The 18078-nt window shown below is 41.2% G+C and overlaps 2 protein-coding genes across 6 annotated transcripts in view; both read left to right on the plus strand.

Annotated features, from left to right (window-relative positions):
* Positions 1-12842, plus strand: part of LOC138648233 (histo-blood group ABO system transferase 2-like) — a 79641-nt gene extending 66799 nt beyond the window's left edge. For all 5 annotated transcript variants that reach the window (XM_069737785.1, XM_069737786.1, XM_069737784.1 and 2 more), the window contains one exon: positions 8860-12842. In XM_069737785.1, coding sequence (XP_069593886.1) covers positions 8860-8963 — 104 coding nt within the window. In that variant the 3' untranslated portion in view covers positions 8964-12842. The remainder of the gene's footprint in view (positions 1-8859) is intronic.
* LOC138648234 (histo-blood group ABO system transferase 2-like) lies at positions 8961-12842 on the plus strand. Its single transcript, XM_069737789.1, has one exon. The coding sequence runs from the start codon at positions 8975-8977 to the stop codon at positions 9542-9544; it is 570 nt and encodes a 189-aa protein (XP_069593890.1). The 5' UTR covers positions 8961-8974; the 3' UTR covers positions 9545-12842.
* Positions 12843-18078: the final 5236 nt, after the last annotated feature.

An 18078-nucleotide genomic window follows, 5' to 3' on the forward strand; every position in this document is an offset into this window, starting at 1 on the left:
TCCAGCTCACCCCAAACATCTCGATTGGGTTCAGGTCTGGTGACTGTGGAGGCCAGGTCATCTGGCTAGCACCCCATCACTCTCCTTCTTGGTCAAATATCCCTTACACAACCTGGAGGTGTGTTTGGGTTTATTGTCCTGTTGAAAAATAAATGATGATCCAACTAAACGCAAACCGGATGGAATAGCATGCCGCTGCAAGATGCTGTGGTAGCCATGCTGGTTCAGTATGCCTTCAATTTTGAATAAATCCCCAAAAGTGTCAGCAGCAATGCACCCCCTTACCATCACACCTCCTCCTCCATGCTTCACGGTGGGAACCAGGCATGTAGAGTCCATCCATTCACCTTTTCTGCGTCGCACAAAGACACTGTGGTTGGAACCATAGATCTCAAATTTGGACTCATCAGACCAAAGCACAGATTTCCACTGGTCTAATGTCCATTCCTTGTGTTCTTTAGCCCAAATAAGTCTCTTCTGCTTGTTGCCTGTCCTTAGCAGTGGTTTCCTAGCAGCTATTTTACCATGTAAGCCTGCTGAACAAAGTCTCCTCTTAACAGTTGTTGTAGAGATGTGTCTGCTGCTAGAACTCTGTGTGGCATTGACCTGGTCTCTAATCTGAGCTGCTGTTAACCTGCGATTTCTGAGGCTGGTGACTCAGATAAACTTATCCTGAGAAGCAGAGGTGACTCTTGGTCTTCCTTTCCTGGGGTGGTCCTCATGAGGGAAAGATTCTTTGTAGCACTTGATGGTTTTTGCCACTGCACTTGGGGACACTTTCAAAGTTTTCCCAATTTTTCGGACTGACTGACCTTCAATTCTTAAACTAATGATGGCCACTTGTTTTTCTTTACTTAGCTGCTTTTTTCTTGCCATAATACAAATTCTAACAGTCTATTCAGTAGGACTATCAGCTGTGTATCCACCAGACTTCTGCATAACACAACTGATGGTCCCAACCCCATTTATAAGGCAAGAAATCCCACTTATTAAACCTGACAGGGCACACCTGTGAAGTGAAAACCATTCCCGGTGACTACCTCTTGAAGCTCATCAAGAGAATGCCAAGAGTGTGCAAAGCAGTCTTCAAAGCAAAAGCTGGCTACTTTGAAGAACCTAGAATATAAGACATAATTTCAGTTGCTTCACACTTTTTTGTTAAGTATATAATTCCACATGTGTTAATTCATAGTTTTGATGCCTTCAGTGTGAATGTACAATTTTCATAGTCATGAAAATACAGAAAAATCTTTAATGTGTGTCCAAACGTTTGGTCTGTACTGTATGTCTTGGAACAAATTATCCACAGCGTTCATATTAAAACAGGGAGTCATTGTTACTTTGTCCCAAATAACGACAGATGACTCCCTAAGCTCCTTTGCTTGAAGTGAGGTTGGCTTAATTTTTGACACTGTGGTCTCATTTTTTGTAAAACTTGGAATGGTAGGTGCTACCGTTTTGTAGTAATGTAGTCGCCAATCCAGTGGAGGCTACTGAGCAAATAGACTTCTTTTCTGCTTGTAGTATCTTGTGCAAGCCGTTGTACAAAAATGTCTTCCCACAGTCTCCTGCACCGTCCAGAAAAAAACAGTGTGAGCTAGTGTCGTCTGGCTGTGATGCAGCATTGACTGCTTGCATAATTGCATCAAAAGCTGATTTCTGAGCTTCGTTAAGCATAGCTTTCAATTGCGAAGCCTCCTGCTTTATTACAGCATAATTCAGTTGGTCCAGTATTTCATCTGAAACATTTAATGGAGTTGGCAATCATTAGTCAGCACTTCATTAATATCACAAAGAGCGAGTTGCTCAGCAATTTCTGGAGTATACTACCTGCTGTAATCCTCCATAGATTCGGTTTTAGATTTTTGCCATAATGCCAATGGTTTAGCTGGTTCCCCATATACACAAATTATAGCAAATAATTTGCAAAGTTGGTAGGGCATTTGCAAAGTGATTGCATCCGTTATACCGTCTTCCCATTGGGAATCGTCTTCCAAAAGATGAAGATCAATGCACGCATTTTTATACGTGTCATGTACGACTCCATTGACAGTCCTTAAGTCAGCATAAGACTTTGTTCCTCTTTTGTGAAGTAAAAGGAGTCTTAATACAGCTCACCATCTGTTAAAGAGACTGTATACATTTGGGCAATTGTTTTCCCAAATTGAGCCCATAGTTTTTTCCATCCTTCTGGTACAGCTTTTTTTATCCCAGACATAGTGTCCAGGAATTTCACTGTACAAATACTGACGGGCGGACGCGTCAACTATGTTTAGCTCAAAATAAGCCTGCAGAGTAGAGGCTTTTGAGTCTGAAATAACCATGTTTTCAAGGTAAATACCAAGCCTTTCAATGGTATGTGAAGCATTATGCATTTTATTTTTTCTCATTCTCTACATGCCCTCAGGGGCACTTACATACCGAGAATCTAGGTACATTTCTGGTTCATTCCAGTTTAATGTATCAAACTTGATATTGGCACAGTCATGTCCTTTGTATACATATTTGAAAAGATATTTAACACTTTTTATTGAAGCACATATCTCAACATTGATTGGCTTCCAATGAAAGTGGACGGTAAAATTACTGGTGTCCCATCTTTTAGCCTTTGGTGTAATGCAGCATCATGGATGTGATCCATAACGCCGACATAACTGTCGACGCGTAACGCCTTTTGATTTTATTTTATATGTTCGATCCTGTCGGATTCAATTTTGACGTAACTGTCAACGATCAACTGTTGCGTCAACTTCCCAGCATTTAAAAGGGGATTGAGCTTGTCACAAATGGCAAGCCTGTATGCGTAGTAATGCAACAGGGTGATTTTTTGTCTTGTCGATAGTGATCCACTGGTATAGATGGTAGATGAATGTCACCAATCTCTTGATGTTGCACACTTAGGGCAATTGGAGTTGTCAAATTTATTGTCCATCCACTGTCCCCATATGGAAATAGAAGTGGACATGTCATTGCATCACACTTTCTGTGAAGAAAGCTGATTTGAACAGTTTCACTTTTGAGGTTGTTTTGTTAAGGTTTAAAGAATTGTGATGAATAAATAAATGCTCACACGAAAATTGAATAAGGCAAAAATGAATTTACTTTATAAAATATAATAAATATAAACAATCACTAAAAATAGCACATAATCAATAGTCATACATTACACTCTCAAGGTAGAAGTCCATCACTCATCATCCAGGAAGCAAGAGAGAGGACCCCAGCACATGTGCTCTGTTATATCTGTCCAGCTACCGGAGGTGTCCAGCCCCCGTATGTGGGGAATGATGTCACCTGTCTCTTGTCCACTCACAATGGTACATCCTCTCAATCCCCAATGAAACCTGATTAACCAGCTTTTTGCAACTGGAGAAGGGGCCTCATGTAGGACACATGGCAGAAATTCAACAACTGGGGGATGGGCCCCTGAACACATGTGAGGGAATTATATATATCTGATTGAAAACATATCAATATCTCTATCATTTGTATTAATTAATTGGAGTGTTGAAATAATTTAAAATATATAGTATACAACACAGAGGTGAACTCTGATGTCCCTATTAAATGGGGGTTCACCCATTGCATTTTGATAAATTACAGCTACTTCATTTCACCTTGGTGCATTGTAGCGCCTCTGGTCATCATTGTAGTCATTTATAATTGACATTGTTATTTCGAGAGGATCGCGATTTTCTAATTCAGCAATCCTCTCTTCCTCTATTTCAAATTCCCTCGTCATTGTGAAGGCTCTTGCGAGTGGGTTAATTGCTCTCATTTTCTCTCCAAGAGATGATAGCAGTGCTGGGAGGCTCTTTTTATTTGCTTGACTTCTTGTACTTAATGCTTCTTCACTGTCCAAGATATAAATCTGGGCAAACTTGGGAGTACTATTCACAGTGGGATGCAATGGGGCAGTTATGTGGTTAATTTGTCCATGAATTTGAAAACAGTATGGACCATGCCCAGGAGGTGGCGCTACTTGTGCTCCCATTGATGCCAAAGCAAGCGAGCTCTTTTATTGCCTTATATTAGCCATAAAGTTATTGGAGTGCTGATGCTCTCCTTTCATCAACTTGACTAATTGATCGTCCTTACGAGTGGGACGTAATTGAATTCACCCTCTCTTGCAGCAGGAAGGGAATGTTTTTTCCTGCGCCATTTTATCTTTGAAATTTTTAGATTGGCAGAACTTACATCGAAATGTCAGTTCGCCAGTATAGTGCTCTTCAATACTTGTCTCATCTATTTGATTCAGAAGTCCTCTAGCGGCAAATGTAACTTGCCGTCGTTGAGTGGTTCTTGCATTTTGGACACGTATTGTATCTTGTTTTCTTTTTTTGTGAAATATGTGTATCACTTTGTGCATTGCATGTTGCTCGTTGTCGTGCAGCATTAGATGCTCTATGTGATTCCGTTACTTCATTCGTTTCTCTTGCTCTGGCCGCCCTCTGTCGGGCTGCATCAGCAGTTCTTCGACAATTTTGTTTGTCTTCTGTTTCATTGAGATGCAGGTAACGCATCCGTATGCGATTCACTTCTCTACGTGCAGCAGCGCACTCAATTTGTTCCATCTTTGTAATGTTGCCTCACACTGTTGCCTCAGTGTTGCCTGAGTGTTGCAAAAAAGCGTATGCCTTAAATCGCCACCAGGGAGAGCTCCTCTCCTTAGGTATCCATGGTTATGCCCAGGCAGTTAGCTGCTAGTGGTAGTAACTATGGATACCTAAGTTACTGTTCAGCTGTGGATGACTCATTGTGCACAGACACACAGACACGTCCAAATTAGGTATATTGATAGTGTCATAGCCAGTGAGTCATGTGGTTTGGTTATTATAACCTCTGGACTTTTTTTTTTTTTTTTTACAATTTTTGACTACTTGCTGTATTTAAATATGTCCATTTTAATGAATACGGACTAAAGTATTGCATATACAGTTGTGCTCAAAAGTTTACATACAGCAAAAGAATTTTTGCTTTCTTGGCCTTTTTTCGGAGAATATGAATGAATGATAACACCAAAACTTTTTCTTCACTCATGGTTAGTGGCTGGGTGAAGCTATTTATTACCAAACTACTGTGTTTTCTCTTTTTAAATCAGAATGACAACCCAAAACATCCAAATGGCGCTGATCAAAAGTTCACATATCCTGTTGATTTTGGCCTGATAACATGCACAGTAGTTGACACAAATGGGTTTAAATGGCTACTAAAGGTAACATTCTCACCTGTGACCTATTTGCTTGTAATCAGTGTGTGCATAAAAGCTGAGTGAGTTTCTGGGATCCAGACAGACCCTTGCATCTTTCATCCAGCCACTGACTTTTCTGGATTGTGAGTCATGAGGAAAGTAAAATAATTGTCAATGGATCTATGGGAAAAGATAGTTGAACTGTATAAAACAGAAAAGGGATACAAAAATATATCCAAGGAATTGATGATGCCAGTCATAAGCGTTCAAACTGTGAGTAACAAATGGAAAATAAGGGGCTCTGTAAAAACAAAACCAGGGTCAGGTAGACCAACAAAAATGTCATCCACAACTGCCAGGAAAATTGTTTGGGATGCAAAGAATAACCCACAAATAACATCAGTTGAAATATAGAACTCTCTGAAAACTAGCGGTGTGGCTGTTTCAAGATGCACAATAAGGAGGCACTTGAAGAAAAATGGGCTGCATGATTGAGTGGCCAGAAGAAAGCCATTACTGCGCAAATGCCACAAAATATGTCGCCTACAATACGCAAAACAGCACAGAGACAAGCATCAAAACTTCTGGAACAAGGTAATTTGGAGTGATGAGAGCAAAATTGACCTTTTTGGCCACAACCATCAACATTACATTTGGAGAGAGGTCATCAAGGCATATGATGAAGGGAACACCATTCTTACTGTAAAGCATGGAGGTGGATCACTGATGTTTTGGGGATGTGTGAGCTACAAAGGCACAGGAAACTTGGTCAAAGTTGACGGAAAGATGAATGCAGCACGTTATCAGCAAATACTGGAGGCAAATTTGCACTCATCAGCCTGGAAGCTGTGTATGGGACGTACTTGAACGCTCCAACATGACAATGATCCAAAACAGAAGTCCATGTCAACCTGTCATTGGCTACAGCAGAACAAAGTGAAGGGTCTGGAGTGGCCATCTTAGTCTCCTGACCTCAATATCATTGAGCCACTCTGGGTAGGTCTCAAGTATGCAGTTCATGCTAGAAAGCCGATGAATTTACAGGAATTTGAGGCTTTTTGCCAAGAAGAGTGGACAGCTTTACCATATGAGAAAATAAAGAACCTCATCCACAACTACCACAAAAGACTTCAAGCTGTCATTGATGTTAGAGGGGGCAAAACACGGTATTAAGAAATGGAGTCTGTGAACTTGTTATCAGGGTCATTTTGATTTAAAAAGAGAAAACACAGTAGTTTGACAATAAATGGCTTCACCCAACCGCTAACCATGAGTGGAGAAAAAGTTTTTATCATTTATATTCTCTGAAAAAAGGGCAAGAAAGCAAAAATTCTGCCGGGGTATGTAAACTTTTGAGCACAACTGTACCTTTCTGTAATGAATGTAACTGTTTCTATGTTGGTTTGAGAAAATCTTTAAAGCACATCTGTCACCACATATGACTTTTAAGAATAAGTGCTCACCTTTGTATATATGAGGAAAAATATTTTCTCTGACTGTTATATCACTTGTATTCCGCATTTTTCTCAATTGTTTCCCTATATAAGTTCTCTCTAATTTTCAGTTTTCTCTGAGCTAGAAAATAGAGACAAGCTGCTATTATATCTCCTACACACAGCACACAGATTTGAGGGATTCCTGCTTTTCTTTCTCTATGTAGAAGAGCAAGGGTGTAATACAGCCGTACTAACCTGTGTAGCTGGGCTTCCATCACTACGGTGAAATAAATCACTTACAAGAAAGCAGCAGCATTATGTCTGTATCTATCTAAGAGATCGTATACATTACTATTTTCGGCTTGAATGTGATTTGGCAAAATACCGGATTGCACTGAGACTTATGTCTTTCAATGGGGCCGTGCACATTTCACATTTTTTTTGCTCGGACCAAGTCAGTCCTAGGAAAAAAAATGCTGCATGCCCAAATGTGATGGCACTTAGCAATGCAAGTCCATGGAAAACATTGGACTGCACTCAGATGACATCTGAGTGCAGTCTGATTTCTACAGACTGTCAGAATGGAGGAGATGGAGATTTTTGTCCCCATCTTCTGAACTGAGAGAATTGGAAAACACTATGATCACACTCTGATCAGAGTGTGATTTGCATAATCAACCAGATTCTGATGGATGAGAGAATATATGCTTGTTTGCACCTGCCCCAATGCTGATACTCTCTTCTTCTCCCTCCCCTTCAGTATCTGCTCTCTATTGATTTCAATAGGCAGCTGTAATGTGATCTCTCAGTGAACTGGAAGGACATCTTTTTCTTACTATGATGGATTTTATTTGTTTATCAGAGGGGATGATGAGTTCAGAAGGTGTGGGGCATGGAAGAAGTGGCTCCTAAGTGGATTAAAAATAATATTTCTTAAAGGATATTACAAAATGTTCTATATTTGCCTGTACTATTGAGTTATGCAAAATTTGTTGTAATGACAGTGGCTATTTAAGAATAAAAGCATTTTGTTGGATTTTATTGTGAATGAAATAAATATTTTTTCCTATTCAGATGCAGAAGTCATGTTCTGGAAAATCAGATTCATTTTTTAGGGAAATTCATGCGAAAAAGCTTAAAGGGAACCTGTCAGCAGGATTATGCACAGTAACCTATAGACAGTGTCAGGTCGGCGCTGTTATACTGATTACAAGGATACTTTGGTTGATGAAATCCATCTTGTGGTTGTTGTTTAATCTTTATTTTCAGTTTTGAGTTAATGATATGCTCGCGCTTGGGGTGGGTGGGGGGTGGTCTGTTGGGGGTCTTCATGTGGTGCTTTCATTAGGTATTCACCAGTATGGCTTCTGACAGGTTACTGATCCCTCACTGACCTGCCCCCTAGTTTACATAATGAATATTATATATATCAAAAATAAAACAATCACCTTCAGCAGGCATGCGCCTGCGCTGCCTTATTATCGCATGTATAATGTGCATTTAAGTATTTAATTTGATGGTATAAATGCATTCATTAAAAATAATCCATATTGTTTGTGTGATCATACTCTGGGAGTCATAGGTTTTTCAATTTTCTATCGATAGAGTTATCTTAGGGCTTATTTTTCTAATAAGAAGATAACGTTTTCTTTCGTACCCTTTCTAATACATCTTTTTGATCATTTTTTGTTTAATTTTGGAAGGACACATGAACAAAAATCAATATACGTATTTGAAATTGTTTGCTAAATTACATTTTTACTGTGCTCACAATCAGTACAATACACCGTTCCCAGTTCAGTGAGGCATGATTACCCAATTTCCTTTTTTTAACACGTTCCAGTGTTGTTAGCACTCCCTCTTCCGGGGCCAGCGTGAGATTGTTATGTCATGTAAGCCCTGCGCCCAATAAGAGTTGGCGTCGCTCTCCTCACCTTAAGACAAATTGGACATCAAGAGGAAGTCAGACCCGCACCTGGCAGCTCACTTTTTCTTGATGTCCGATTCATCCGAAAACAGAAGAAGGAAGCTTGCACTGATTGGACACAGGGCTTACATGACATAACAATCTCACTTGAGCACTGGGAGAGCGAGAGCTGACACCACTGGAGCAGCGCTGACACCAGAAGTGATTATAGGTGTTGTTGTTTTATGGGTGCAAACCTGCTGATTGAGACAGGGTTGTCCGAGCAGTTGTCAACTCCTTTAATAAACTAAATTTATTTTTTACAGGTATATCCAATTCCTTCTACCATTCTTGGAGTCTGCGGAACTTTATTTCATGGTTGGTCACAATGTTACATACTATGTATTCACGGACAAAGTTAATGATGTAGTTAAACCCAAAATGGCCGATGGACGCATCTTGCAACTACACAATGTGGCTGCTGACCAACGCTGGCAAGATATCTCCATGAGAAGAATGGAAACCCTCACGATTTTCATCAAGCAGTATATGCCCAACGAGATAGACTACCTGATATGTGCCGATGTAGATATGGTATTCAATGATCATGTAGGAGTCGAAATACTTGGAGATTTGGTAGCTACTCTCCACCCAGGATATTTTCTTTCTGAACCTAAGTTCTTCACATATGAGCGTAGACCAATTTCTGCAGCATATATACCACAAGGGGAAGGAGACTTCTATTACATGGCCGCTCTGTATGGTGGAAAAGTGGAAGAAATTTACAAACTTAGTATGGAATGCCAGAAAGGTATTATGGAGGACAAGAAAAAAGGTATAGAAGCTGTGTGGCAGGAGGAATCTCATCTGAACAGGTATCTGTTCTACAATAAACCTACTAAGATACTTTCACCCGAATACATCTGGGATGCCAATCTACCTAATGGTGAGTTCATCAAGAAAAAGCGATTCTTAGCCGTGCACAAAAACCATCAACAAGTGAGGAACTAAAATGCTATTATGTAAAGATAAAACAAAATATGTAATGTGTTCATCCGGTGAGGAACTAGAAGCAGTTCTACCCTTATATTTACAAGCTAGGAGTTAATTTATTGCACGCTCCTATCAAGGACATTGAACTTTATACTTCATGTTTTAGGTGTTGAGTTGATGATACTGGAAGTGGAGACGACTATTGCAAAGAGCAAATAAAGTTCCAGCTTTTTTCATTATGCATATGTTTATTTGCTTTGATTGGGAGAATTTGCTAAATGTTCAATGTCCTTTAACTTCTAGAAGAACAGCAGAGAGGAAGACGCCTGACATACAGTCATGGCCAAAAGTATTCACACCCCTGCAATTCTGTCAGATAATACTCAGTTTCTTCCTGAAAATGATTGCAATCACAAATTCTTTGTTATTATTATCTTCATTTAATTTGTCTTAAATGAAAAAAACATAAAAAGAATTGTCCTAAAGCCAAATTGGATATAATTCCACACCAAACATAAATAAGGGGGTGGACAAAAGTATTGGCACCCTTTGAAAAATCATGTGATGCTTCTCTAATTAGTGTAATTAACAGCACCTGTAACTTACCTGTGGCACCTAACAGATGTTGGCAATAACTAAATCACACTTGCAGCCAGTGGACATGGATTAAAGTTGACTCAACCTCTGTCCTGTGTCCTTGTGTGTACCACATTGAGCATGGAGAAAAGAAAGAAGACCAAAGAACTATCTGAGGACTTGAGAAACCAAATTGTGAGGAAGCATGAGCAATCTCCAGGCTACAAGTCCATCTCCAAAGACCTGAATGTTCCTGTGTCTACCGTGCGCAGTGTCATCAAGAAGTGTAAAGCCCATGGCACTGTGGCTAACCTCCCTAGATGTGGACGGAAAAGATAAATTGACAAGAGATTTCAACGCAAGATTGTGCGGATGTTGGATAAAGAACCTCGACTAACATCCAAACAAGTTCAAGCTGCCCTGCAGTCCGAGGGTACAACAGTGTTAACCCGTATTATCCGTCGGCGTCTGAATGAAAAGGGACTGTATGGTAGGAGACCCAGGAAGACCCCACTTCTTACCCCGAGACATAAAAAAGCCAGGCTGGAGTTTGCCAAAACTTACCTGAAAAAGCCTAAAACATTTTGGAAGAATATTCTCTGGTCAGATGAGACAAAAGTAGAGCTTTTTGGGCAAAGGCATCAACATAGAGTTTACAGGAGAAAACAAGAGGCATTCAAAGAAAAGAACACGGTCCCTACAGTCAAACATGGCGGAGGTTCCCTGATGTTTTGGGGTTGCTTTGCTGCCTCTGGCACTGGACTGCTTGACTGTGTGCATGGCATTATGAAGTCTGAAGACTACCAACAAATTTTGCAGCATAATGTAGGGTCCAGTGTGAGAAAGCTGGGTCTCCCTCGGAGGTCATGGGTCTTCCAGCAGGACAATGACCCAAAACACACTTCAAAAAGCACTAGAAAATGGTTTGAGAGAAAGCACTGGAGGCTTCTAAGGTGGCCAGCAATGAGTCCAGACCTGAATCCCATAGAACACCCGAGGAGAGACCTAAAAATGGCAGTTTGGAGAAGGCGCCTTCAAATATCAGGGACCTGGAGCAGTTTGCCGAAGAAGAATGGTCTAAAATTCCAGCAGAGCATTGTAAGAAACTCATTGATGGTTAGCGGAAGCGGTTGGTCGCAGTTATTTTGGCTATAGGTTGTGCAACCAAGTATTAGGCTGAGGGTGCCAATACTTTTGTGTGGCCCATTTTTGGAGTTTTGTGTGAAATTATCAATGTTTTGATTTTTGCTTCATTCTCTTTTGTGCTTTTTCATTTAATACAAATTAAATGAAGATAATAATACCAAAGAATTTGTGATTGCAATCATTTTCAGGAAGAAACTGAGTATTATCTGACAGAATTGCAGGGGTGTCAATACTTTTGGCCATGACTGTAGGAATCTACATTTTCATGTTTTTTTGGTTTAGACACTGCTGTAAGCATTCTTTGTGTTACTTTAACATTTAATGCGTCATAGTCATTGAATCATGTGATTTGGTTATTATAACCTCTGGGCCAGGGCCAGCGTCAGCACCCGGCACAGCGGGCAAATGCCGGGGCCCTGGAGAGAGAGGGGGGCCCACTCATGCTGTCATAGATACAGCTGGGAGAGCAAAGCAGGAGATAACATGCTCTCTCCGCTACAAAGTCACTGCTGGCTGCCTTCTCTTAACCCCTATGTGCCAGCTCTAACACAAGCATCTTCTCACTCAGTCAGTGCAGCCAGGCAGGCACACATGGGGGTTAAGAGAAGGCAGCCAGTGTGACATTGTTTGTGGGGGGAGAGAGCACGTTCTCTGCTCTGCTCTCCGCCCCTGGCTGGCTGCTGTGCTGCTGAAGTTATGAGGCAGATTCAGGAGGAGCTCCTAGTCCTACCAGTGCATGAGTGAGTGGCGCTGCTATATACTATGTGGGCTGCGCTGCTATATACTACGTGGGCTGCGCTGCTATATACTACGTGGGCTGCGCTGCTATATACTACGTGGGCTGCTATATACTACGTGGGCTGTGCTATATACTACGTGGGCTGCTATATGCTACGTGGGCTGCTATATACTACATGGGCTGCTATATACTACATGGGCTGCTATATACTACGTGGGCTGCTATATACTACGTGGGCTGCTATATACTACATGGGCTGCTATATACTACATGGGCTGTGTTATATACTACATGGCTGTGTTTATATGCGATCATGAATCGGGGTATGTGTTAAAGGGGGGGCCCACTGAGACTCTTTCGCCCGGGGCCCTCAAAAACCTGGAGCCGGCCCTGCTCTGGGCCTCTCTCTCTTTTTTTTGTACAATTTAGAACAATTTATTGCTGTCTTTAAATATGTCCATTTTGATTTTAATGAACATGGACTGAAGTATTGCATATACCTCTCTATAACGAATGTAACTGTTTCTTTGTGGGTTTGAGAAAAAAGTCTTTAAAGTATATCAGTCGCCACATGTGACTTTTAAGAATAAGTGTTCACCTTTGTATATACTGTATGTACATATGTATTCTGCATTTTTCTCAAGTGTTTCCCTATATAAGTTCTTACTAATTTTCAGTTTCCTCTGAGCTAGAAATGAGACAAGCTGCAATTATATCTCCTACACACAGCACACATATATGAGGGATTCCTGCTTTTTTTCTCTATGTAGAATGACAAGGGTATAATACAGCCGTACTAAGCAGTGTAGCTGGGAGTCCATCACTAGGGTGAAATAAATCAGTTACAAGAAAGCAGCAGTACCGTGTCTGTGTCTCTATAAGGGATCGTGTACATGACTGTATTTTCAGCCTGAATGCGATTTGTCAAAACATTGGATCGCACTGAGACCTATGTTTTTCTATGGGGTCGTGCACATGTCACATTTTTTCTTTGGATCGAGTCAGTCCTAGGAAAAAAAAGTTGCATGCCCAAATGTAACGAGTCCGTGGAAAACATAGGACTGCACTCGGATGACATCTGAGTGCAGTCTGTTTTCTACAGACTCACAGAATGGAGGAGATGGAGATTTTTTTCTCCTCAATCGAGAGAACTGGAAAATACTATGATCAGAGTGTGATTTGCATAATCAACCAGATTTTGTTGGATGAGAGAATACATGCTTGCTTGCACCTTCCCCAATGCTGATATTCTCTTCTTCCCCCTCCCCTTCCGTATCTGCTATCTATTGACTTCAATAGGCAGCTGTAATCTGATCTCTCAGTGAACTGGCAGGCCATCTTTCTCTACTGTGATAATGGATTTTAGTTGTTTATCAGAGGGGTTGATGAGTTCAGAAGGTGTGGGGAATGGAAGAAAAGGCTCATAAATGAATTAAAAATAATATTTCTTATAAGATATTACAACATTTTCTATATTTGCCTGTACTATTGAGTTACGCAAAGTTTGTTGTAATGACAGTGGCTATTTAAGAATAAAAGTATTTTGTTGGATTTTATTGATAAAATAAATAATTTTTCCTATTCAGATACAGAAGTCATTTTTTTTTAAAAATTTTTTACAGGGAAATTCATGTGAAAAAGCTTAAAGGGAACCTGTCAGCAGGATTTTCCCCATAAACCTACAGTGTCAGGTCAGCGCCATTATACTGATTAATATGATACCTTGGTTGATGATTCCATCTTGTGGTTGTTGTTTAATGTTTATTCTCAGTTTTGAGTTAATGATATACTCGTGCTCCGGGGCGGCCTGTGGGCGGTTCTTTATATGTGGTGCTTTGATTAGGTATTCACGAGTATAGCTTCTGACATTGATCCCTCAGTGACCTGCCCTCTAGTTTACATAATGAATAAATAAATTAATTAAAAAAAATCTGTCTCAAAATGGCGCGGGACTTGACTACGCAGGAGCAGCTATTGGCAACCCGACAGAGGCTACTGTGCAGGTGGCGCCATCTAGATAGAGAAAAAAAGAAAATTGCCTCCTCCAAGATGGCACCACCAGCGCCTGCAGAGTAGCATCTACCAGATCACCGATAGATGTCACTGCATAGGCTGCACCATCTTGCGAGAGAAAAAACATTTTCTCGACTAAGATGGCGCCGCCTGCGCCTGTGCAGTTGCATCTATCGGCGACTTGATAGATGTTACTGCACAGGTGCCACCATCTTGGAGGAGGCAATTTTTTATTACTCTATCACTAATGCCTAAATATTCTGAATATTCATTTCTCTTAAGTATCGGCACACGTGACCATCGCCCGCAGCAGGAAGCCACTGGCTGACACTGCGCGCTACTGAAGAGGAATGGATACTCACCACTCTCTGCGATGAACGGTCCTGGTGAGTATTATGGCAGCTGTGCTCTGCTTGTGACGTCCCATCATGCACTGCTTACAAGAATTAAGCAGCTGCTGGCAGCGGAGGAGGATGCTGCGAGGGAGCGCTGTGTAGGTGAGTGTAATGCTTTTTTTAAAATCTTTCCTGATGGGGTCATGCATACCAGGAACGGGATGGGACCAATTATAAAAGAAAAAGGATGGGACCAATCATACCAGGAACGGGATGGGGCAATTATAAAAGAAAAAGGATAGGACCACTCATACCAGGAACGGGATGGGGTGATTATAAAAGAAAAAGGATAGGACCAATCATACCAGGAACGGGATGGGGCGATTATAAAAGAAAAAGGATAGGACCAATCATACCATGAACGGGATGGGGCGATTAAAAAAGAAAAAGGATAGGACCAATCATACCAGGAACGGGATGGGGCAATTATAAAAGAAAAAGGATAGGACCAATCATACCAGGAACGGGATGGGGCAATTATGAAAGAAAAAGGATAGGACCAATCATACCAGGAACGGGATGGGGCAATTATAAAAGAAAAAGGATAGGACCAATCATACCAGGAACGGGATGTGGCAATTATGAAAGAAAAAGGATGGGACCAATCATACCAGGAACGGGATGGGGCCAATTATAAAAGAAAAAGGATAGGACCAATCATACCAGGAACGGGATGGGGCCAATTATAAAAGAAAAAGGATGGGACCAATCATACCAGGAACGGGATGGGGCCATTATAAAAGAAAAAGCATAGGACCAATCATACCAGGGACGGGATGGGGCAATTATAAAAGAAAAAGGATAGGACCACTCATACCAGGAACGGGATGGGGCAATTATAAAAGAAAAAGGATAGGACCACTCATACCAGGAACAGGATGGGGCAATTATAAAAGAAAAAGGATAGGACCAATCATACCAGGAACGGGATGGAGCCAATTATGAAAAAAGGATAGGACCAATCATACCAGGAACGGGATGGGGCAATTATGAAAGAAAAAGGATAGGACCACTCATACCAGGAACGGGATGGGGCAATTATAAAAGAAAAAGGATAGGACCAATCATACCAGGAACGGGATGGGGCCAATTATGAAAAAAGGATAGGACCAATCATACCAGAAACGGGATGGGGCCAATTATGAAAACAGGATAGGACCACTCATACCAGGAACGGGATGGGGCAATTATAAAAGAAAAAGGATAGAACCATTCATACCAGGAACGGGATGGGGCAATTATAAAAGAAAAAGGATAGGACCAATCATACCAGGAACGGGATGTGGCAATTATAATAGAAAAAGGATAGGACCACTCATACCAGGAACGGGATGGGGTGATTATAAAAGAAAAAGGATAGGACCAATCATACCAGGAACAGGATGGGGCGATTATAAAAGAAAAAGGATAGGACCAATCATACCATGAACGGGATGGGGCGATTAAAAAAGAAAAAGGATAGGACCAATCATACCAGGAACGGGATGTGGCAATTATGAAAGAAAAAGGATGGGACCAATCATGCCAGGAACGGGATGGGGCCAATTATAAAAGAAAAAGGATAGGACCAATCATACCAGGATCGGGATGGGGCAATTATAAAAGAAAAAGGATAGGACCACTCAAACCAGGAACGGGATGGGGCAATTATAAAAGAAAAAGGATAGGACCAATCATACCAGGAACGGAATGGGGCCAATTATAAAAAAAAGATAGGACCAATCATACCAGGAACGGGATGGGGTAATTATGAAAGAAAAAGGATAGGACCAATCATACCAGGAACGGGATGGGGCCAATTATAAAAGAAAAAGGATGGGACCAATCATACCAGGAACGGGATGGGGCCATTATAAAAGAAAAAGCATAGGACCAATCATACCAGGGACGGGATGGGGCAATTATAAAAGAAAAAGGATAGGACCACTCATACCAGGAACGGGATGGGGCAATTATAAAAGAAAAAGGATAGGACCAATCATACCAGGAACGGGATGGGGCAATTATAAAAGAAAAAGGATAGGACCAATCATACCAGGAACGGGATGGGACAATTATAAAAGAAAAAGGATATGACCAATCATACCAGGAACGGGATGTGGCAATTATGAAAGAAAAAGGATGGGACCAATCATACCAGGAACGGGATGGGGCCAATTATAAAAGAAAAAGGATAGGACCAATCATACCAGGAATGGGATGGGGCCAATTATAAAAGAAAAAGGATGGGACCAATCATACCAGGAACGGGATGGGGCCATTATAAAATAAAAAGCATAGGACCAATCATACCAGGGACGGGATGGGGCAATTATAAAAGAAAAAGGATAGGACCACTCATACCAGGAAAGGGATGGGGCAATTATAAAAGAAAAAGGATAGGACCACTCATACCAGGAACGGGATGGGGCAATTATAAAAGAAAAAGGATAGGACCAATCATGCCAGGAACGGGATGGGGCCAATTATGCAAAAAGGATAGGACCAATCATACCAGGAACGGGATGGGGCAATTATAAAAGAAAAAGGATAGGACCACTCATACCAGGAACGGGATGGGGCAATTATAAAAGAAAAAGGATAGGACCACTCATACCAGGAACGGGATGGGGCAATTATAAAAGAAAAAGGATAGGACCAATCATACCAGGAACGGGATGGGGCCAATTATGAAAAAAGGATAGGACCAATCATACCAGGAACGGGATGGGGCAATTATGAAAGAAAAAGGATAGGACCACTCATACCAGGAACAGATGGGGCAATTATAAAAGAAAAAGGATAGGACCAATCATACCAGGAACGGGATGGGGCCAATTATGAAAAAAGGATAGGACCAATCATACCAGGAACGGGATGGGGCAATTATGAAAGAAAAAGGATAGGACCAATCATACCAGGAGCGGGATGGGGCAATTATAAAAGAAAAAGGATAGGACCACTCATACCAGGAACGGGATGGGGCGATTATAAAAGAAAAAGGATAGGACCAATCATACCAGGAACGGGATGGGGCCATTATGAAAGAAAAAGGATAGGACCAATTATACCAGGAACGGGATGGGGCAATTAAAAAAGAAAAAGGATAGGACCACTCATACCAGGAACAGGATGGGGCAATTATAAAAGAAAAAGGATAGGACCAATCATACCAGGAACGGGATGGGGCCATTATAAAAGAAAAAGCATAGGACCAATCATACCAGGAACGGGATGGGGCAATTATAAAAGAAAAAGGATAGGACCACTCAAACCAGGAACGGGATGGGGCAATTATAAAAGAAAAAGGATAGGACCAATCATACCAGGAACGGAATGGGGCCAATTATAAAAAAAGGATAGGACCAATCATACCATGAACGGGATGGGGCAATTATGAAAGAAAAAGGATAGGACCAATCATACCAGGAACGGGATGGGGCAATTATAAAAGAAAAAGGATAGGACCAATCATACCAGGAACGGGATGGGGCAATTATAAAAGAAAAAGGATAGGACCAATCATACCAGGAACGGGATGGGGCCATTATAAAAGAAAAAGCATAGGACCAATCATACCAGGAACGGGATGAGGCAATTATAAAAGAAAAGGGATGGGACCAATCATACCAGGGACGGGATGGGGCCAATTATAAAAGAAAAGGGATGGGACCAATCATACCAGGAACAGGGATGGGGCAATT

Source organism: Ranitomeya imitator, chromosome 8 (assembly GCF_032444005.1).
Source record: "Ranitomeya imitator isolate aRanImi1 chromosome 8, aRanImi1.pri, whole genome shotgun sequence".
NCBI lineage: Eukaryota > Metazoa > Chordata > Amphibia > Anura > Dendrobatidae > Ranitomeya > Ranitomeya imitator.